Below are 24,227 nucleotides of genomic sequence, written 5' to 3' on the forward strand. Positions count from 1 at the left end.
GGGAGGCAAATAGTTTCTGCTGCTCCTTCTCCCCTGCATTGGATGATCAGAAGCGTCCAACTTCAGGGGCTTCCGATCATCGATGGTGTAATTGATAGGACTGAGCCCTTAAGATATTTCAGCCTCAAGGTAGCTGAAGTTCAGTCAATACATCAGATATGATTTATGAATGAGGGACAGCATCTTTCCAAAGTAGTGTGACAAGGGCCTTATATAAGTAGTTATTGGTTAGGATGGATTTAACCACCACTTACCATGTTAACGTCATGTTAGACCAGTGTTATTGCAAGAGATACTATCAACATCTTTTATGGTCGGAGTTCCAGTCAAGGATAGAAAACATAGGGCATTGAAAGGACATTGCCAAGCAAACCAAGATTTAAATACATTGTGGGGCAGACGGATGATATTCCTTGCCAATACAAGCAGGCATGTAACATTTGAGTGCAGTCTATCTGTGTTAAATCTAATATGCACAAGGCCATTTAGTTACAGTCAATGTATCTTTCTATAAATGATGGAAGTCTAGTTAAAGAAGAATGCACAGCAACTACCCCATAAAGGTAGATATCCCCAGCCTCCCAAATTTAACACCATCTGACTGGAATGTGCTTTATTTATTGTTGTTCAAAAAGTACACAGCCATCATTATTCAGTTAATAAATCACACCACCTGAATTACAAGAACTGTTCTTGTTCTTCTTCAAATCAGATATTAGCAATAATTTTCTATCTATAGCCACAAGGAAACTTAGCAAGGTTCCCCTATACATTATAAAAAATAAATTCTTGAAACCAAGTAAAATTATGTGGAATGATATCTTTATTATGTAGTTGCAAACAAAGTCAGTAAACCCTTGAGAAAGGAAACTATTTCATTGCCTCCTAGTTTAGATTCTCCGTAGACTCGGTCCACAAATGATATAGGAACCTATTAAAACAAACAAATCACAAAATCATTCCAATTCTAACATAGGAAAGAGCTTCATGAAAATATAGAAGGAAAACAGAAATGCTTCAAAATTTAATACTAATTTAGCATCATGCCCAAAACACAGTGTGCTTTGATGGAGAGCTATAAAACTATGGTAGGTATAACTATTGGCCATCATGGGTATGTTAGTGGAGAACAATGTATTAGTCATATTAGCCAACAAGACACTTTAGCAAAGTCCTCAAGGACTTTTTATAGAATCCAAAGAATCTTAGCTATCATTTCTTGTAAAATCATTTTTCAAGGCTTCATGAGTAAAGCTTGAATGTGATGACACAATGTACTGATATATCAGAAGAAAATGCTACTGTACCGATGTCTCAGAAGAAAATACTACATTTGGGATGTTCCTTTCTCCCCATGGCCACTATGGTCATGCTGACTGGGAAGTGCTGTGAGTTGCTGGACTTCTTTCTGTCTAAACATGCAAAGGATTGCACCCTAAGAGTGCTATACTTACAATTTTGGAGGGATATAGACTTAGGCTACAATCCTACAGCCACTTACCTAGGAGTGAACCCCACTTAACACAATAAGCATGTTGTGATAAATTTGCACTGTTAGTGGGATTGTGGACTGTCCAGTGGACAGAATACTGGACTTGAACCTGAAGAAGTAAGGATTTGCAATTTAGCTGTGAAATATGGGTTTGCAATTTAGCTCTGGGAAAATTACTCTCATCATCTTCTGCTCTTTATCTGTAAAATGGGAACAATAATAAATGTAGGTTGCTTACCTGTAACTGTAGTTCTTCGAGTGGTCATCTATGCATTCACACATATGGGCTTTGCGCCTGCGCAGAGACCAGACCGGATAGCTGAGTGGAACGTTTTTGGCGGGAACCCCTCCCCCACGCTACCGCGCACGTCCATGGGGTTCCCGCCCTTACCTGAGTTTACAGGAGTCCGACATTGTGCCCCCATAAACATGAGTGTAATTTCAATAAAGTACATTCCACATATAACTGTGTCATTTGTAAGTCTCACACCACCAAGTGGGGATGGTGCGTGGGTTGTGTGAATGCACAGATGACCACTCGAAGAACTACAGTTACAGGTAAGCAACCTGCATTTCTTCTTCGTGGTCTCTATGCATCACACATATGGGCGAGTAGCAAGCTGACATATCTTTGGAGGTGGGTTGGTGCATCATCTGAAGATCTCCGAGAGCACTGTCCTTCCAAACGAGCAGTCGTGCCTAGCACGGGTGTCCAAACTGTAGTGCATAACGAACGTGGATGGAGTGGACCACGTTGCAGCTCTACAGAATTCTGTCAAGGGAACACCTCTGCTGAAGGCAACAGATGTTGCGACAGCTCTGGTAGAATGAGCTGTCACAGGTTTCATAAGCTCTAGTTTAGAGATAGAGTAAGCAAGTTCAATTGTCTCTACAATCCAGCGTGATAATCGCTGGCATGACACAGGGAGTCCCTTAGAAGGCTCCCCATAACAAATAAACAATTGCTTTGTTTTCCTAAAACTCTCTGTCCTAGCCTTGTAAAAGGCAAGAGCTCTCCTTACATCAAGTGTATGTAAAGAAAACTCAACAGGTGTTGTTGGATTCGGAAAGAAAGCTGGTAGAGTGATATATTGGGACAGATGAAAGGTTGACACTACCTTAGGCAAGAAGGCAGGGTCTGTGCGTAACACAACCTTATCTTTGTGAAAGATAGTGTAAGGAGCATCTATCCTGAGAGCTCTAAGCTCACTTGCACGTCTAGCAGAAGTGATGGCTACTAAAAAGACAGTCTTGAATGTTAGAAGCCTAGGGTCAGATAAGGCCATGGGCTCGAAGGGCTTCTTTGTCAATGCCTGTAACACCACTGATAGGCTCCATGGTGGAACGATACTCTTTACTGTCGGTATCATATTTTTAAGCCCCTTTAAAAATTTCCTCGATGTTGGATGTACAAAAGGTGTAAAACCATCCATGCCTCGATGAAAAGACGTAATAGCCGCTAAGTGAACTCTGATGGAAGTGAGTTTGAGTCCCTGTTGATAAAGTGCCATAGGTATTTGAGAATCAATGACAAAGGGCAAGATTCAGGAGCTTGATCGTTTTCCAAGGCAAACGTTTGAAATCTCTGCCACTTTGCCGCGTAAGATTTTCTCGTTGAAGGCTTTAGTGATGCCAACAATATATGGTCTACAGTTAAATCTTTGATACGAGGGGAGGAGTGGATGATATCTTCCATGCCGTCATCTTAAGGGTCGACAGGTTTGCGTGTCGAACCCTGCCCTGGTGTCGAGACAACAGTGTCGGTATCGACGGGAGTTTGATGTAATTCCCGTTCAACAGTCGAAGGGCGTGGGAGAACCACGTCTGTCGAGGCCACCACGGTGTGACAAGGATGCAGTCCGACCGGATCTGGCCAGCACCTCGTCAATAGTGGAAACGGTGGAAAGATGTAAAGGAGATTTCCTTTCCAGGTCCTGGTGAAAGCGTCTCCTAGCGAGTGCTTTCCTCTTCCTGCTCTGCTTCAAAACTTGGAACAGGCTGCGTTTTCTTCGGTAGCGAAGACATCGACAGCAGGGAGGCCCCAATACCGAAAGAGATCGTCCGTTACTTCAGTATCGAGCTCCCATTCGTGGTCGACGTGAAAAGACCTGCTGAGGGCGTCCGCGATGATGTTTTCCTTGCCCGCTACATGGATTGCCGTCAGGTGAGTATTTCTCTTTATGCACCAGTTCCAAATCCTGAGTGCCGATCGATTCAGAGGATGAGACCTTGTCGCACCTTGTCTGTTGATGTACGCCACTACCGTGGTGTTGTCCTTCGCGATCAGGACGTTTCGGCCCTCGATCATTTGTGAAAAAGTTTTTATTGCATTCTCTACCGCTAGCAGTTCTAAGTGTTTGATATGATGTTCCCTCTGGGAAGGAGGCCAACGGTCCTGAGCTGTGAGGGAGTCGCAGTGTGCTCCCCATCCGATCAATGATGCATCCGTTGTGATCGTTACCGAAGGAGTGTTTGTTGGAACGGAACACCTTCTAGGAGCATCAACATCAAAAAACCACCATTTCAGAGATGCCCTTACTTGCGTCGGGATCGACAGGTAAGTTCGCAGGGCATCGTGTTGAAGATCGAAAGTTCTTAAAAACCAGGCCTGCAATATTCTCATTCTGAGTCTTGCAAACCTGATGACTGCAGTTGTAGCTGCCATCAAGCCTAATAGCCTCTGAATTGTCCATGCCGAGACCTTTCGGCGGCTCTCGGTAGCGATGGCTAAATCTTGAAGGCTTTCAATCCCACGCCCTTCGACTGTCGAACAGCTTGCTCTGGTCGAGGGCAGGTATGCTCTCCCGTCCCGAGACGATAGGGTTACCCCTATGAAGTCCAGCTTCTGATGTGGGGTCAAGATGGATTTCTCCTCGTTGACCCACAGACCCAAAGAGTCCAACAGGTTGAGGGTGGTTGAAATGTCCTTCTGAAGCGTGTCGCTGTTGTCCGCTACCAGAAGCCAATCGTCCAAATACGGGTATATGTATATTCCTTTTTGTCTTAGCTGGGCGCACACTACCGCCATCAACTTTGTGAAGACCCTCAGTGCCGTGGCGAAGCCGAAGGGAAGAATGGTGAACTGGTATTGAGATGTCCCGATCGAAAAACGAAGGTAAGCTTGATGTGACTTCCTGATGGAGATGTGGAAATACGCATCCTTCAGATCCACCACAGTGAACCAGACTCCTTTGTGTAGGAGCTGTAGAATAGAAGTAGCCGTTACTTTCACCCCCGAAGAAAGAGGAAGGACATCGAGCTCGATGGCATACCCCGAGTTGATGATAGTGAGCACCCAGGAGTCCGATGTTATTGACTCCCATTGATGGTAATGTGGTGCTAGGCGGTTCGCAAAGGGAGGTGGATCTGGGATAAAGGAGTCAAACCCGCTGCTTCTTAGAGAAGTCGGGCTGACGTTTGTCCCGCTGGTATCTACCCTAGTAAGGTCGCTTCATTTGGAGCTGTTGTTGTTGCTGCTGCCTCTGTTGGCCTTGGTAGTAGGGCCGCTGCTGTTGTTGTTGAGGTGGCGGTTTTGTCCACCGTCTTGGCTTGTACTGGGCAGGCGGAGCAGAGAAACCCATCTTCTTGGCCGTTGTACGAGCCTTGTATATGGAGTTCAAGGTCTCATCTGTCTTACCATTAAATAAGCCCTCGCCATCGAAAGACATGTTCTCAATTCTGGCTTTGGTGTCATGAGCCAGATTGGCAGAGCGTAGCCAAGCATGTCTCCTCAAAGATATGGCCCCCACCATCAACTTGGAATGGCAGTCAACTTGGTGTCGCACTGTCGACAATTGTTGCCTGGCTATGGCTGAAGCTTTACTTTGGAAGACTCGTGCCAGCTCTTTTTTGTCCTCTGGGAGATGTTCACATAGTGATCCTATTTTCTCCCAGAGGAAGAGCTGGTATTGTGCCATGGTAGCCTCGTAGGCTGATGCCCTGATGCCCAAAGAGGCAGAGGAGTAAATCCTCCTGCCCGAGTCATAGCCGGTGTTTTCCAAGATAATTGAGCCATTTGCCTTAAAGCATGTGGAATAGGGATGGCAAGTCATTGGTTGTGGACTGGAAAAACATCGTAGATTGGATCGACGACCGATTCATCCGTTTGCTGGATCCCCAGTCCTAATGCCTGAGCCATTCTAAGCATATGGTCAGAAAATGTGATCATATTGTCGGAAGGGGAAGAAGGGTCCTTGTCATGAACCTCAACTTTTGGTGAAGGCATCGATGGAGTAGCCGACAACCCCGACTCAGAATCCGATGGGTAATTACCCTCAGGCGAGGATACTGTAACCACCTGGAGATCTACATGCTCCGTCGGTACCGTGGTAACCGCGGCGGCCGATGGCGATGGCTGCGTACGGTGTCGAGGCGTCGACACCGTGGACATTTGGTGGGCGGGCGGTGGAGGCAGTGGTAGATGACACACCCTCGATGTAGGCGGAGGGTGCGCATAATATTCTTCTTGAGGGTACTGATGGTCACCCTGGAAGTATCGTTGTGGGCGATATCGATCCCATTCATAATCGCCACATACTGATTGGGGATAAGAGTATTGAGAAGCTCCTTCCCATTGACGCCTTGGAGTGTGCCTTGACTAAGGCGGTAAAGGGATTAGTCCCTGAACTTCTTGCGGCCTGGCAGGCTCCCGGAAAGAGGCCGCTGAAACCGAATCCCGCAACTCGCCCTCCGATAGACTGGGAGGGTGTGTCGGTACCGTAGCCGTCGGTACCGACTGGGATCTCGATATCGAGGGAGGCCTCGGTATCGAAGCGGTCGGTATGGCAGGAGGAGTAGAGTGACTCCTAGCCGGTTCCGCCGTGCGGGATGACCCTAACGAGGGTTTTTCCGCGTCTTTCTTCTTATTCTTATTCTTCTTTTTCTCCATTTCAGAAGAAGATTTGGGAGTCCGGGCCTTTTTGGAGATTTTCCTGGCCGCGGAACTCGCCAGTGACCGTCCAGGCGTTAGGGGTATCTGAGCCCTATTAGCCGCTCTGGAATGTTCAGGCACCTCAGTGCAACGGTCATCAACGGACTTACTGGTTGCCGTTTTATCCATCGTTGTGGCGTTGGAGGCCTTGTCCGTGGCCCTGAGGGCTTTTTCCCAGAGTATAGAGCGAAGGTGATCAGCTCTATTTTTCCTGGTTCTACCTTATGGCCTTCACCCAAGCACAAAACACACAGCGAGTGCCCGTCAGTTGGAGGGAGCTTAGCTCCGCATTTCACACATTTGCGAAATGGGGCCTTAACTGCTATACAGCTAGGCACCGCGACCGAAGTTGCTGAGGAAAATCTAACTCCTATAATATATATATATATATATTATATATATTTAAGGATAGAATAGAAGAGAAACGTTAAGAAGCAAGAAATGAGCAAAAAGAGAAAAGATTTAGAGTGAAAGAAGGATTTTAAAGAGAAAAACGCTAAGAGGTTTGGTTCTATGGTCTAAGCACAATGGCGGACGACGAAGAACTGAGGTAAGGGCGGGAACCCCATGGACGTGCGCGGTAGCGTGGGGGAGGGGTTCCCGCCAAAAACGTTCCACTCAGCTATAGAAGGTTCCGGTCTGGTCTCTGCGCAGGCGCAAAGCCCATATGTGTGATGCATAGAGACCACGAAGAAGAACCTATCTCATGGGGTTGTTGTGTGGACACAAGGCAAAAGACTGTAAAGTTTCTTTATTTTCAAAATGCAAAATAAAATTTCCTAATAAGACTAACATGCCTTTCCTTTTTATAGCAGACATACTAAAGTATTGCTCCTTTAAAAATTAGGATTGCACATGGATTCACTAGCTGTTCATTAAATGTAGTCAACACTTATTTGCAGAACTTTCGACCATCAGATATTCTCAGTATAGGGAAACAGGAATGTTAACATTCTGGTGCGTAAGACTATATATTAAATACCTAAAAGGCTCAAACTCAGCTTGTGAATCCACAGAAAGTCTGGCTATGTAATCTCTCAGTTGGCACACTCAACCAAAAATCAGCTGGCAAGTAGAAATGAAAAAAGACACTTCCCACACCCATGCTGTTCTGCCAACTTAAGTTGTTGCATCTCTCGGCAATAGTTTCTTTCTAACAGCAGAGAGCCCAAGGCAGATTGCCTAATATATCTTCTGTTGCCTCACAGACAACCACGGCATACAGTCAGAAGAAAACATAGCTAAAGCATCCAGAACTCCTAAAGAAGCTTCTTGCCAATACAAACAGCCCCTGTATTACTTGTGCTTGGATGAGAAAGTTTAGAATTCTTATGCTAAAGGGAGCTTATAAAAACTGCTTGTATAAGACATTCCACAACTAAGGCAAGCTAACCAGTCAAGAAAGCTTTTGTGATAGAGTACCAAGAAGAGATTTTCATCTGCAGAAGGAACACCCACACCTGCTGTTGTTTAAATCTTAATTTATTGACTGTTAAAAAATTAGGTATATATTCATTCTAGTACCAAGGGTCCAACACCAGGCTAATTAAGGCTTTTCGATATGCCATGGCATGTAGACAGATTACTTTTATTCTTAGTACATTAATGGCAATGAAACCAGCAGTCTGAGTCTAAGCTGCTGCTGGAAAGTTGGAGAGAACTTTAGAGGCTGAATGACTGCTTGTATAACTCCTTTAAATGAGTGGCTATGACTAGAGACAAGATATTAGGCTATATTGGATTATTGGTCCAAGTCAATACATCCAATTTGTGAACATGCAGAATTCAAATGGGTAACATTGGCTGCGTTCAGACAACACAATAGTCAATGGTGGCGTAATAATCAACTCAACAGTTATCTAGGTGGTACTCCCCATATAACATAATAATCAACGATGGTGTGGATTAGGTTTAGTGTTGAGTTGACTATTAGTCTACGCTGAGTTGACTCACTCATCCCCTTCCCTCTCTCCCCGCTCATGTTAGGATTGCACCCGAGGAAGCCTCCTCAGATGAAGAGGAGGCAAACTTACAAGTAGTAGAGGGTGTCTCCTCCCCCACAGCCAGACCAGAGACCGGTGCACAGTTGGAAGGGAGTCGTACAATGGAGGAGGATGCAGGCCCCGTGGAGGAGCCACGGGTCAGTCAGTCACTCCCTCTGCCTGCCTCTCCTGAGGCTGAGTCAGAGACGGAGGGGGTTCGACCACCCAGCCCCCGCGAAAGGAGACGTAGGAAAAGGGCAGAACAAAGGCAGGGGATCAGGCGAAGTACGCGCCTGCAGAACAGGCACGGAGAAAACGCTGAGCTGTAGTAAGGGGAATGAGGCACAGCTGGGAGCTGGGTGGGGTCATGCTGGCAGGGCTTGAAAAGGGGAAATCTGACCGCTGGTCCACTGTAGCAAACACCTTTCGTTCCTCCGGTTGCTACTGTGCCCCACGCCTTACCGTTTGTCTGTGACTTTGGTTTCCTGACCTGGACTGGCTTGATTGACTCTGCTTGAACGTTTATCCCTGGCATTTTGGACGACTGACTTGGCTCTTGATATCGGACTGGACTTGACCTTCGCTTGCTCTTGGCTCCTTGACCCCAGCACCCTCTGTTTGGTTCTTCGACCCGGATCGGTAGGCTTGCACTTCAGAACTTGTCTCTGGCTAGAACTATTGGACTTTACTTAAAGGACTGTGTTTTTCTTAAACTGCAGCAGTTCCCTCCTGCATTCTTGGCCAGAGATTTATGGCTGGGTAATTGGCAATAAAACACTAAAGCAATAAAGCATTCAGCAGAACGCCTTGACTCGTGGCTGGTCACTGAAAGCTCAGTCCTCCCACTAGCATCCCATTAGCCATTGCTGCCAAAAATCTGTCCTACCAGCTGGACTAGAGCGGCAGCCACCGCTTTGACCACTCTTGCCTTGAGGCTCTGTGGCTGACGAAATAACCAACGGTGTCCAAGGAAATAACCAATGGACCCCTTTGCACAACATGATAACCAGCGGTGGTTCAAGTAGCCAATTCTGCACAGCGTTGGTTATTTGCATTGGTTTTTTCGGCCAAATAACTCACCGTTGGTTAAAAAAAACTCCCTCCACACAACACGATAACACACGGTGGGTTAAATAAGCAAACATCGACTATTAAAACCACTATTGGTTATCGGGTTGTCTGAACCCAGTCTATCTCACCTCAACTGAGGGGGGGCCACACCACCAAGTAAGGACAAATTAAAATTTTCACATTTTTAACAATGACCATTACCTGTCCACAACTGTAAGTCACTGACAGCCAGATTTCCTCTTCCCATGACATAATTTCTGCAGTACCAGATCTAGCTGTTGCTATGCTGTTTTTAGAGCATCAGCAATTAAGATTTCAATGTATGGTTTCTAACATTAACCAACCTTCATAACGAATTGTGCTTCACTTGTCAGCTAATTACAACTCTAGTATCCATCGTGAGAAGTGAAATGTAGTATTTTGCTTGCGCTCTTAAGGTTATTATTCTTTTAACCATACCTCTCCAATAGAGAAACCCAGTTGTCTTGCTCGGACAATCATCTCCATTTGGAAAACATATCCTTTTGAAACACACTTCTCCATCAATTTCTGTAAAACTTCTTTTTTGTATAATCTGCAAATGTATACATGAAATTAAAACCTCTTTTAGCATTTCAGTTACACATGCACACTTTGAAAATCATTCCTACTGACAATAGTCTGCCAGGCTTAATCCCAAATTTCACCCACAGATTTTAAAACTTCAGTTTTGCATCCGTTTCAAATTGACCATTAGAAGGATGTATTCTTGCTCATCTTTTGAGAGTTACATGCTATTTCAGAGCCAACATACCTGAAACTTCCTGTTAAGTCAGATGCACCTGGACGCAGAAGAACTTGAGTTAGGAAGTTGGCACCTCGGCTGTAAAGGAAGATAGTTTTGTTAATCATTCAGAGTCTGAAGTTGAAAAATCACAAACTCTGTTTTAAAGGTAAGATTTCACTATAACTCTGGCCTATGGTAACGGAAAAACATGATTTCTGGGGAGAAGACTAAAGGACATTAGGAAGAGTTTGCTAATATAGGTTGAGTCAAGAGGACAAGTCTGTAGAATCTAAAAGGTTTTTCTATCCCTCTTTGTGACTGTTACTCATGTATATTGCCTAGCATAACCAAAAGCTTTACTCTTAGTTTAATAGGAGTAAATGAGACAGAGGGATCTCTTTAATAAGAGATTATCAATTCCCTGCCCACAGACTTACAGTATATGAAACAGGACAAAAAAGGGGAAGGCAATATTAACATACTAGGCACTAACAAAGATTAAATAATAGTATGGAACAGTGCAAAATAAACTAAGGTTGCAACCCTATGCATGTTTAGACAGAAAAAAGTCTTACAGCTCTCAGCATGGCTGGCTGGGAAATGCCAGGAGCTGCGGGACTTTTTTTTGGTCTAAACATCTATAGGATTGTGCCGAAAGAGAATTTCATCTGGTGTGGCTTTTCCCATCACAGGGTTGCAATGATAGAAGAAATGAACTTTTCCCTTCAACGCTACTCCTAAAGATATAGTAGATCTCTCATGATCTGAATTTTACAACCAAATGAGAACAGACTTTCTAGTTCAAAGAAATGAAGACAAAAAAAATTCATTAAATACTACGTATTTTTGAAGAAAACCTAATTTACTGTGTAAATTCGCTAATTTGATGTTTTCAGAATGGAGGGGAAAGGAAAGCTATCAAGTGAAGGACTTTCCTAGTTGAACGTTTTCACCCTGGAACTCCCCATATGAGCTGCTACTGACCAATACCCTTAGATTTCATAACATCCATAACATGTAGTTTGGAAACTGCAGACTCTTCACCCAGAGAGAAAACAGCTGCCAAGCCCAACTCTGAAAAGCAAGGTGTTAGCTGGTGGGAAAGCGCCATGAATAAAACTACTGACCTGATCAATTTCCGTTTCAAATCCCACCCATGCACACCTCCATTTCCTTTATATCGAGTTCCAGACACAATGTCAAAATTACCTTCTTTCTGTGTTCTATAGAAATAAATATTTGGTAGTAGGGTAAAAAACCAATTACATTAAAATAATAATAATAATATTTTTTAACAATCTAGATCAAAAGTTAATATAGTTATGTATAGCTACAATCCACTGTTGAATATACTAAACACATTTAAACACAGAACATGTATCAAGTTGACTAAATACGTAACATATTTGTCATTTGTTCTTTTGAATGTACTCAGAGGCTACAGAATAAGCCTATTATTAGAGGTACTCTATACAATACAGATGCCAAAAGTAGAATATATTTAAGTCAGTATGCTACAGAAGATGACAGGATTATAGTTTCCACACAACAAAATAATATTCTCTCCCATGGCTCAACAGGACAGAAATGTTCTAAATGTTCAGAAAACCAAAAGGGATGATCAAGAATACAAATGCATTAGGTTTGTAGATTGCACTATTTCTAATGTAGAGCCTAGCATTACCAATACCATCTACTTATCACAATGGCCCAAGCTAGGCATAATACTGTCTATCTCTTAAGAATGGCTAAGATATTAGCCCGCAATCTCAGGGACTCCCCGCCATCACTCTCACTTCCTTTGTTTGCTTTACCATGGTTTAACCGTACAAGTACCAGCTATGGCTCATCTCTTAACCGAAGTTTGAAAAAACACTCTGAGACAAACCCTGATTAAGGAAACAGCATTGACCATAGTGACCCTATTCAGACAACACACTAAGCCATTTTGAGCTAATCACTTTGATTAAGCATTTTGAGCTAAACATTATGGCTTAGTGTGTCATGGGAACCATGACTTAGTGTGTCGTGTGAACCATCCCTAATTATGGTGGCTACATAACCACAGTTTAAACTCACTCACTAAACATTAGCTGCATTGGCAGCCTAACCATGGTGTAGCATGTTGTCTGAACAGGCCCAATTAGTGCTGGTACAGACATGCTAAACCATGGTTCATGCAAACAAAGAAAGGAAGGGGAAGGAACATATGAGCCTCCAAGGCCACTCTTGATTATAGGTCAGAAAGAAGCAGCATTATATCTATTCCAGGCCACTGGTATCTCAGCCTTCCTTCAAAGAATCCATGGACTTATCCAATTTTATTTTCTCACATAATTCTGTGAGGTAGATTAGCCTGAAAAATAGTGACTGAACCAAGCTTCCCACAGAGCTTCATGAATGATCATAGATTTGAACCCAGGTCTCTATAATCTGGTTCTGACACTAGACAAAACTAGATTTCTTTTGAGGGTTCTTGGTTACCCCCAAGGACAAGCTCAGCTTAGATGGGAGTTGTCATACTTCATAAAAACAAACACAAGGCATGTAGCTTATTCATTTGAGGTGAGGGATAGTCCACAGGGTTTGGGGAGAATTGGAAAAGTGGACCCAAATATTCTATTCCTCACCATCAGCTAACAGAGGAGTTTGCATAGGGTGGATGGAAGAAAGAACATAAGTTGGGGGTTTCTGGCATGCAAAAATCCTTTACATGTCGCTGGGAGGAAGGGGTTTGCACTAATCAGCAAGTTGTTTGTGTACCCAAAAGTGAAAGAGCCCTAACACACACATTTTCCCTAAATAACACAGCATTAGATATTTATTAGCTTTGAGGTACATGTAGCTAAGTTTAAAGATGCTTAACAAAAATGAGGAACTGCTCGTAGTTTAAAGAAAGATTCCAAGTGTTGTAACACTATTGCATATGGGTCATTTTTACATTTAAACCAACACAGAGTTGGAGAAGAAGTTGTTTGACATGAACTGTGAACGAGTTTCATACGGACTGATGTAGAGGAACCTCATGCAATGTGCCTATAAGCAATATTTTGTTTTGACATTAAATATACATTACCCAGCCTTTAACCAGGAAGTCTCAAATTGGCTTTAAAAGGGGAATATACAGATTCATGGCAGATAATGCTTCTATCAGTGGCTACTAATCATGACGGCTACAAAATACTACCTCCAGAATCAGAAATAGCATGCTCCTGGATACAAGTTGCTGGGGAACAACAGTGTAAGACGGCTATTGTTCTCATGTTCTGCTGTGGGATTCCCAGAGGCATCTGCTTGGTCACTGTGGGAAGCAGGATGCCAGTCTAGAAAGGCCTGGTCCAGCAGGGCTATTTTATATTCATAATCCCCCCCAAATTCCTAGCATTTACAGGATGTAACCCTCTACACAACTGAACTGGAGTACCGTATTTTCCGGCGTATAAGACGACCCCCAACTTTTCCAGTTAAAATATAGAGTTTGGGATATACTCGCCGTATAAGACTACCCCTCTTCCAACGCACACCAAATAAAAATTAAAAAAAACATCAGATTTGATTTCAATCCTATTACCTCCTTCTCTGCCTCTCAGATCTCACACACACACAGAACACAGACCTCCGTCAGGAGTTGCTCGCCCCCCCCTTCCTTCCCTCCCTCGCGCTCGCTCTCTCTCTCTCGCTTTCTCTCTCTCTCTCTCTCTCTCTCACACACACACACACACACACGCACACACACACAGAACACAGACCTCCGTCAGGAGTTGCTCGCCCCCCCTCGCTCTCCTCCTTCCTTCCCTCCCTCGCGCTCTCTCTCTCGCTCGCTTTCTCTCTCTCTCTCTCACACACACACACACGCGCACACACACACAGAACACAGACCTCCGTCAGGAGTTGCTGGGGGGGGGCTCGCTCTCCTCCTTCCTTCCCTTCCTCACGCTCTCTCGCTCTCTCGCTTTCTCTCTCTCTCTCTCTCTCTCTCACACACACACACACACACACACACAGAACACCCTCAGAACCCAAACAGTAAGTTTGGAAGTTACAGCACCCGCCCTATAAGACGGCACCCGGCGTATAAGACAACCCCCGACTTTTGAGAAGATTTTCCTGGGTTAAAAAGTCGTCTTATACGCCGGAAAATACGGTAAATCCTACTGAAGCTAATGACTTGCCCCCAAAGCAAGCTTGTAGAGGATTTTAGCCACAATCTCTAAATGAACAGGAGATGTACTGAAACATGCCTATGCTAAACGGCTTGGGGCCAGGCTATCTGAAGGAACGCCTCCTCCCATATGTACCTGCCCGGACCCTAAGGTCATCCTCAGGAGTCCTTCTCTGTGAGCCCTTACCAAAGGAAGTGAGGCAGGTGGCTACCAGGAGGAGGGCCTTCTCTGCTGTGGCACCCTGGCTGTGGAGTGAGCTCCCTAAGGAGGTTAAACTGGCATCTACACTATATTCTTTCAGAAGCCAGGTGAAGACCTTTTTATTCTCTCAGCATTTTAACAGTCTATAAATTTAATTTTAACTTTGCTGTTTTAAATTTGTATTTTAAATTTGTATTTCTGCACTGCTGCTGATTTTATCCTGGTTGTGCTTTTATATTGTATTTTATATCATGTTTTTATATTGTTTGATTTATACTGAATGGTTTTAATTTTTGTGAACTGCCCAGGGAGCTTTGGCTATTGGGCGGTATAGAAATGCAATAAATAAATAATAAATATGCTATCATCCATATTAAAATGTTACATAGTTTCTTAAATCACAAACAATGCAACTTTCCAATTTGAGATGTTTCCAACATGGCTCCTCTGATGTTCAGGATGTTGCTTATCTCTAATGTTATAAATGTAAACACAGATGGTACATAAGGGCATTAATCTTCAAGGTCTGAATTCAAATATTTGAAATGCTACCCACCTGATAAATTCTGGAATGAATTTTGGCTGAAACACAAGAGGAACGTGTGGGAGAAAAAAGAAAAATCAATGCAAACTGAATAAAGCAAACGTTGACAAACACATGCATATGCACACAGGACAAACTTACATGGTGTGAGAGGTCAGCATCCATAATAATTATGAAGCTTCCTGTAGCATGCTTCATTCCATGAATGTAAGCAGTCCCTGATGTAAATAATATAAATGCCATTTCTGTTAATGAGATTCAGTATCAAGTACGAAAATAGATGAAAATGTCTCTGAGATTACAATGTAATTAATCTCCATATATTTTTAATTTAAAATCTAGGCTTATCATTTCAATAAGACACAAAGTTCTTTTGCCTTTAATAATTGTGAAAGACAGATTTTAGAAGGTACTATTCTCCCATTACAAGATGTGTTCCCCTCCAAAATTCATTGAAGCCTTGTTCTGTGCTGAAATGGATAATCATTAAAACATTACCCTAGATATCTAGTCACCTCTTCCTTAATTAACTCTTTCAATTTTTAATGGAAAGCCCTGGGTTTCAAACATTTTTTAAAAATAAAATCCTGTTTCATATAATTACAATTTAGAGTGCACTTATGGTCTGTGGGAGGGTGTCTCAGGGGCCATAGGATATTGCAGACCTCCCTTTCCACAATTAGTTGGAGGCCTCCTAATTGTAACAGTGGAAATTTCTGTCCACATCACCCTACACCATCTCTGCTGCAACAGAGGTATGGGGGGCGGAGGGTATGCCAGGTATGCTGGTTCCTCCAGCTCTGCTCCCAAAATGGGAAAAAGTCTTCCCCCTTCTGCCCTGGAAGGTGCAAGCTCAACAGAGCTTGGATGTGTTGGTTCCTCCACTGTGGACTCTCCACACCCAACTTCCATATAGAATCATAGAATAGTAGGGTTGGAAGGGGCCTATAAGGTCACTGAGTCCAACCCCCAGCTCAATGTAGGAATCCACCCTAAAGCATACCTGACAGATGGTTGTCCAGCTGCCTCTTGAAGGCCTCTTGTGTGGGAGAGCCCACAACCTCCCTGGGTAACTGGTTCCATTGTCATACTGCTCTAACAGTCAGGAAGTTTTTCCTGATGTCCAGCTGGAATCTGGTTTCCTGTAACTTGAGCCCATTATTCTGTGTCCTGCACTCTGGGATGATCGAGAAGAGATCCTGGCCCTCCTCTGTGGTAGAGGAGGGTTCTTTCAAGTATTTGAAGAGTGCTATCATGTCTCCCCTCAGTCTTCTCTTTTCCAGGCTAAACATGCCCAGTTGTTTCAGTCTGTCTTCACAGGGCTTTGTCGCCTATATTATCACTCTATTCTAGCGTGCATTTCTTCTCCTAAATATCCTAACTAATTGTGGTTAAACAATTTTCTCAATATATAACAGCTACTCTGGCACAACATTTTAAAAATCACCTGCCCCTCTTCTTTACTGACCTATCTCTAAATTAATACCCAGCACCCAGTTTTTCATGTGACCACATTTTAATTTCTTATGGGATACCAAGATCTATACAGTGAATAAAGTTAAATTATACTGCTGAAAAGTAGCAAATGTGCCTCACAAAGAGTATGTTATAAATATGTAAGCTTTTCCAAGTTCCCAAAATCAACACACAACTCAAGCACTTGGCAACAGAATTAAATTAAGGATTAAATTTAGGATTATTTTTAAAAGTGTAAACCAGCTGAGAAGTTCATTGAAAGCTGGTGTATAAAATGCTCATAATAAATAGATATAAATCGTTAAATTAATGAATACATACCCAATCCAAGTTTCTTTGCTCTGGGTCTTAAAAGCTGTAAAACATCAGTGAATCAAATGATTAACAGATGAATGTTTTAAAAAGAACTGTAGATATGGATCATGTATTTCAGTAAAATATGAACATTACCACATTGTATTATCTGCTCTCAAACAGGGTAGCTACACATCCATAGGGTGAAACCCAGAGTTGCGTGAGCAGACTTCCACTCGCACAACAGAAATTTCCTTTCTTCTCCTCCTTCCTGAAAGCCCTTCTACCACCTCAAATCTGCTTCAGAGGAGAAGAGGAAATGTCTATTTCCCTGTTTCATTGATTGATGGACATTAGCTGGATTCCACCCATATTCATAGAGCAACCTGCCTTTAAAATCTGGCTTATACAGACATTAATCTAAATAAAAGCAGTTGTGGAATATTAGCATCTAGATCATGTTTACAAGATATCATTGGTCTCTGCTGAAGGTACTACATGAGAATGGGCAGCTTTATTATTGGCTAAAATTGAGAGTTTTCATAATTGAAAGGGCATATGCCCTTGTGGAAGTAAGCTCCATGGAACTCAAAAGGACTTACTTTAAAGTTGTATAGGATTGCATCTACTAATGTGCAATCCTATGCAAGTTTAGACAATAAAAAGTACTACAGCTCCCAGCATTCCCCAGCAAGCTGGCTGAGGAATACTGGGAGTTAAAGGATTTTTTTCCTGTCTAAACGTGCATAGGATTGCACCCTTAAGGATTTAATTCTGCAAATATGAAAATGCCCAGTATTAATGTGCAAAAATGCATTTCCTAAGAGTTGCTAACACTTGACCTGAGTCTCAACATGTTTCAGCATGTGTCATAGTGCTGCAATAATTGGAAAAGCTGCTCATGACAGATTTCTCCCTGACAACCAGCTACTAAAACATCCTGTGAGGCCCAGTGATTACAACCCTAACATCAAGTACAACTTTAAAAAATGACACAAGAATTAAACATGGCAATGTCGGCTGAATTAAAACTTTCAAAAGAAAATTTCCAAAATTCATATCACCATAATATATTTATTTGGAGAATTAAAGGTCATAAAATACTGAGCAAGTTTTCATGTTCTCCGTGAAACATGGAGGTGGCGGGGTGGGGGGTGGGAGAGGAAAAAAGTGGCTGATTTGCAAGGCATGGATTCTGCATTTGGTTACAGTCTTAAGACAGAAAGTAGAAATCACTGCTGCAAACAAAAATACACCTTCTCACACAGGTATCACTACTCTCATTATGAATCTGAATGAGATGTTGAACAAGGAGTCTCTAGCCATTTCTAGTTAAGAAAGTGAACAATTCCCAAGAACCAAATTCCATTCCTCAATGCTAATACTCTCAAGCACTTTTTGTTTTAACAGTACAGCAGCTAAAACAAACACATGACTCACAATTTTATCTGATCCATAAATCTTTATCAACTGTTCAGCGACTTCCTGTGTCCCATCTGGGCTTCCATCATCTATAACTATAATTTCAAACTGGTTTCCACTGAAAAGAGAATTAATATGTAAAGGTAATATGAAAAAAAAAATTCATAATATTTTTATGAAAATCTAGTATTTCAAGAAAAATGAAGGTTAAAAGGAGAAATACCCAGTGGTTTCCAATCAAAGGTAAGTGATGTCATTAATTTTCACATTTAATTCACACCTCATAACGTAACTGAATTCCTTCATAGTTCCCATCTCAGATCCTTGGAGACATGGTCAGTCATTTTCACCTCCAGTCCCAAGATATGAGAATATTGCATGGCACCAGTGACTTATTTTAGTAGTCCTATTACTAACACTAGTGTATAACTGACCATTTTAAAAAATAAAAAAAATGGGCATCACTGTATACAGACAAATGGTTTTGTTTTCTGAAGATTGCAGCCTTTAAGTCAGAGCTGAGGAAATAGTTTGTTGGAGGGGGGCAATGCCTCCTGATGTCACTTGGTCATCAACTAAGGCACCAGGTGGATCATCCACCCACACTTCAGTGGGGGACCTGGCTTTATTGCAAACAAGCTCCCTCTATTGGGGAAGGCCTTCATGCAGCAAAGCCACCGTGGTTGAAGTACTGTGTGGATCATCCATGCAGTGCATAAGCCAGGGCAGTTTTGCCTGCCCTACACCTTTTTCTATTGGTTGAAGGCAAAGGGCAGACGAAGCCAAGGCAGCTGAGTGGATCATCCACCTGGCGCTTCAGCCGGGGAGACAGCTTTGCTGCATGTGGGCTTCTCTTCACTGGAGAAGGCCCACACACAGCAAAGCCAGCTTGGACCCCAAGTGGGGGTGGCTCAACCACCCAGAGCATTGGCTGAGGTGGCTTTGCCTGCCCCTTGCATTCTCCAATTGGTTGCACAAGCCTTACGTGCAGCAGTTACAGAACCCCTGGTGTTAACATGTGTCAAAAATGATTACTTAGCACCATCGGTATTAGCAGCATTTATACTGAAGTATTCAGGAGTGCATTTTTTCTACCAAGGATTCTTAAGAACATAGGCACTGCCCTCCTGGGTCAGACTGATAGTTCATATAGCCTAACATTCTGTTTCTGACAATAAGATACCTATGGGAAACACACAAGCAGAATATAAATGTAATAGCCCTCCTCTGTGTTTGTCCCAAGCATCTGGTATACAGAGATGTATAATATCTGAACACGGAGTTTTTATTTAGCTATCATAACTAATAATTGCTGACAGACCAATCCTTCATGAATTTGATTAATCCTTTTTAAAAGCTATATAGGCTGGTGTCACATCTTGTAACCATCAATTCCAAGTTAATTACAGTCAGTGGTGTACACAAACTACTGACAATAAGAGAATGGCATCACATACACAACCAATTATCTCAGGGATTATGTTACTACTGAAATTGACTCCAGTGCACCCTTTTCCATGATGGATGGAATATCCAGAGCTTCACCTTAAGAGGTAAAACACTACATCAATGACATCTTTTGGGAAGTGGGGAGGAGATAAACTCTGGGTGCTGTTATATTATTCTGTATATCTTCTAAAATTTATTACCTGATTAACCAGTCCATAATGGGCTCTTCTAGTATTAAATCTATCTCTCCTTATTTGCTCAGTCTTCAACTCTAAATTAGAAATTTCCATGAGTTACCATTTTGGACCCAGTGTAAAGAACTTCAAGATAAGTTAAGTTTATATGTTTAATGAGCTAGTTTTTGGCATAAGAGTGTGTAAACTTTAGAGCAGCATCAAGGGAAGCAGGCATTTACTAATAAGAAATTGAACCAGAGTATTACTGTGGTGTTTTACTACATCATCTTGTGTTCAGGGAAGTATATGAGAAGCTGAATTACCATTGTGGCAACCATGGGATGGGGGAAAATGTCACAGCTGAACAACCTCATTGATACTGTCAAGATCGATACATCATCATCATCTCTATCATCTCTATCATACCTTTCTACACCAAACTGTACTCATTATATATCACTGCCTGAGCAAGACGAGGAACCTATTGAATTCAATGCAGATATTTCAATACTCTTTGTATTAGAACCATTTCACACATTACTTATTATATCCAGAGTTCCTTAGAAAGACTGGAAGATCAGTATTTTCCTGATCCTCTCAGAGTCTAAAGAAAGCTGGTGCATGTGTATGGACATACAGGCTTGACGTTGTTCACTTTCAAGTTCCATAGAACTCATCACACCTTATATTGAAGAATGTGAGCACCATTCCCCACTTCCTAGTCTGAATGCAGATTTAAGCTGGATCAATTAGGCTGACGGAAGTGGACTTCCCCACCCCCTGAAAATGCTAGAGAGACAGGAGACCCTGGTCAATGGGGTGAGCTATGGTGTGGTTGGAGGGGATAAGGGCAGGTCCTCAAACATCGAGTGGATCCAACTCTCTCTCTATAAGATCCCTAAACATTTCCTTCCTTCTACCTCCAGTCTTGAGACATATAAGAAACCATGGTGATTATAAAAGCCATAGAGATGGTAGCAACTCTCACTATTCCAAATGTATTCCAGATGTATTGTTGTGTTAGAGATGAGTAGATACTAATCAGAGTGGTTAAAAAACACACCCAGTGTTTTTAAATTAAAAATAAGATTTGTAAAGGTTTCAGTTATAGTTTGTTTTAAAAATCACCTGCTTTAAAATGAAATCTGAATTTAATTCAAACATATAATTAAAATCACACACCCTGAACTTAAAAGTCTACTTTTCTTTGTAAGGAACAAACTGTGGAGAAAAAAATTCATTAGTCATCATACAGCCCAACAATTTATGTACTTATATCATGGCTTGATACTGGTGAGGGGGGTGGGGTGGACTGGCAAATGATGACAGGTGTCATCTATTAATCCATTTGAATGGTTTTTTACCTCCACTTTATGCCTAGTAACAATTTGCATTAAACATAAATAGCACAATCCTCTGCACATATTTGAAAGAAAGTTCCACTGTGTTCAACAAGCAAATATGCAAGCCTGAACACATTATTTGGAAGTAAATACTACTGGACATAACCAAACTTAATTCTGAGTAAAGATAAATTTAGGACTGTGTTAGATTGATGCTAATTCGACAAAGTTGATGCCCATAACACTTAATGATTATTTTGTGCTATATGTGGTGTGCTGTATGTGTGATGTGAGCAATTCTAATGTAGCCTGATATGATAATGAGCATCAATTTCTCTAAAACACACATTTTTCTAAAATACTAAATATTAAACTAATTATTTCAGAAACTTATAATGTATTCTCTAAATTGTATAAATACTCTATTCAGTTTTATATCAATACGTTCTTAAATCATAGTAATCAATTAGTATGCACTGCTTAAGGAAGTATCTAAATAATCCTTCACCAACTTGGCAACCTATTAGATTGTAAGCCTATGCGGCAGGGTCTTGCTATTTACTGTGTTATCTGTACAGCACCATGTACACTGATGGTGCTATATAAATAAATAATAATAATAATGTTGCACAGAATCACAGAATAGTAGAGCTGGAAGGGGCCTATAAGGCCATTCAGTCCAACACCCTGCTCAATCCAAGAATTACTTCCAAATAATGTCGTTTTGGACTACAACTACAACCATTCCCAGCCAGCAGGGCCAATTGTCAGGAATGATGGGATTATAGTCCAAAAGATCTATATCGCTCAATAGTAGAAGCTCTCTGAGCGGTGTGCAACAATTGCTTTGATTTAAATTAATCTATCCCTATGCAAAGGGGAGGTCTCTCTGCAAGCAAACATGAAGGTTCTCAAATCACAGAACAATGAGAAAGCTTCGGAAAAAAATCTCTTGGCCAGCTTGTCTAGTCATTTCCCGGGTCCCTGTTGCCTTGACTCACAAATATTTAATGGTTACTTCGCACACACTTTCAAGAACTCCACAAATATTTCTAACCTACAAAAGCCTACTAGCCATCTACTCATATATACCCATGTCAGTCATTTATGGACTAAAAGAAATAAGAACCCACAATTTTCAGAAAGCTTTCCTGGAGGCAATTTTTATGTTGAGTGATTATTAACAAACTGGATTTAGCATTCAAACACTTCAAGAAAGACTGAAGCGCAAAACTAGTAAACTAGCCCATAATGGAGCACTCCAATTGTTATTTCACTGCCACAAAACATTCTTTAAGGCTACAATCTTATGTGTGATTAACTCCCACCCCACTTCTTATAATTCCCAGCTAGTTGGTTGGGGAATTCTGGGAGTTGTAGCTTTTTCTGTCTAAATTTGCATAGGATTTGCAACCTTAAAAAAGTTACCTAGAGAGAAGAAACCTTAAAATTTTTTTGCACATTGTTGCAATTAATTCAGAGTTACTAGTCCATAAACTAAGCTCCAGATAAGCTTTTGGCACTCAATCACAGCCTCTCAAAAAAAATAAAAAATAAAAAAATGCTTGCAGCTGGATGCCAAAATCAGATTATCTCGATTGGCAGCTGCTTGTGCTAAAGCAATCATACAGCAGCCCAGTCTGCAAGAATAGGCTAAAATGCAGCCCAGAGTGACCAAAAAAATTTTTTTTCTTTTAAAAAATATGGAAATGGCATGGACTGAAAGAGTCATGCAAATTGGACTTAAGGATCTCAAGACTATCTAATAAAAACTTGCATACTGGAACTAACTTACTTCAGATCTGTACAGGTAGACTGGATAGTCTCTTAAAAAAATATCACTACCCTGGTTAAATTACAGATAAGAAAGGAGTAAGGCTTCAATCATATGCATACTTGTCTAAGAGTAACCCAACAAGTACACAGTGGGACATATGTCTAAGTAAACATACACAGAAGCCCTAATTTTTAAAATAAGGGTCATGTTTAAACTGCCCATTTTATCAAGAAACGTGTTCCATGAGTATATAATGGTCTAGTAGTAGAATCTTTACGATCTTTTTTATAAGTCGTCCTGAGAACGTGGTTATAGGAAAGTATAAACATGCCCAAAATAAATAAAGGGGCGTCTGATCCTGGAAGCGGATAATGCCCAATACAGCACACCTACTTTGAGATCATTTGACTCGGATTAGTTACCCGCCCTCCAGAACCAGTTTATGAGAATCGGGTTGGTAAAAACAACCCCCCCCCCCAACCCTTCCGCTCTCCCTCCTAGATGAAATGAATCGGGCTTAGAACGTAGGAAGAGCCATGCTGGATCAGACAAGGGTCCATCTAGTCCAACACTCTGTTCACACAGGAACCAACCAAGCAAGATATGGTGTAACAGCACCCTCCCGCCGATGTTCCCCAGCAACTGGTGTACAGCCTCTGATACTGGAGGTATACAACCTGGCGCCCTCCAGATGTATAGGACTACAGCCCTCAGCATAGCTAACTTGGGGAAAGCTCTGGAGGGCGCTAGGTTGAAGTAGGCTGAAGTGGAGAATTCTAATACGCGTTGGTGTCTTGGGAGGGGAATGGGAGAGGATTGGAATAGCATGCTAGCTATTCCGGATTAACTAGCGCGGAGTACAGAACGGGGGGCGGGCGGGTCCAAGGGATGTGTATGTAGCACGTAAAAAGGGTAGGTAGGTGAGTGAAATGAAGGGCAATTCCAGACCCTCCTTCCCCTCCTGCGTTTCGCCCGCCGTCAGTCACCTCTGCTCGAAGCTCTTCACCAGCAGCCACACAATGAGCGGCAGGTTCTCGCGCTCGTTGTAGGTGGGCAGCAGCACCGAGTACTTGTCCGGGGAGGCCGCCATGATAGTGGCGAAATCTGAGCCAACGCCGCTTGCGTGTCAGCCAGTCAGACG

The 24,227-nt window shown here is 42.2% G+C and overlaps 1 protein-coding gene across 1 annotated transcript; it reads right to left on the bottom strand.

Annotated features, from left to right (window-relative positions):
- Positions 1-800: 800 nt before the first annotated feature.
- On the bottom strand, positions 801-24,227 carry DPM1 (dolichyl-phosphate mannosyltransferase subunit 1, catalytic). The gene is made up of 9 exons (XM_063146355.1): positions 24,073-24,227; positions 18,360-18,459; positions 16,947-16,980; positions 15,291-15,367; positions 15,162-15,187; positions 11,369-11,464; positions 10,269-10,337; positions 9,935-10,049; positions 801-931 (listed from the first exon to the last, which is right to left on the bottom strand). Exons 1-9 carry the CDS (start codon positions 24,174-24,176, stop codon positions 827-829), a joined length of 726 nt encoding a protein of 241 aa, XP_063002425.1. The 5' UTR covers positions 24,177-24,227; the 3' UTR covers positions 801-826.

The sequence above is a fragment of the Elgaria multicarinata genome, chromosome 1 (genome assembly GCF_023053635.1).
Source record: "Elgaria multicarinata webbii isolate HBS135686 ecotype San Diego chromosome 1, rElgMul1.1.pri, whole genome shotgun sequence".
NCBI lineage: Eukaryota > Metazoa > Chordata > Lepidosauria > Squamata > Anguidae > Elgaria > Elgaria multicarinata.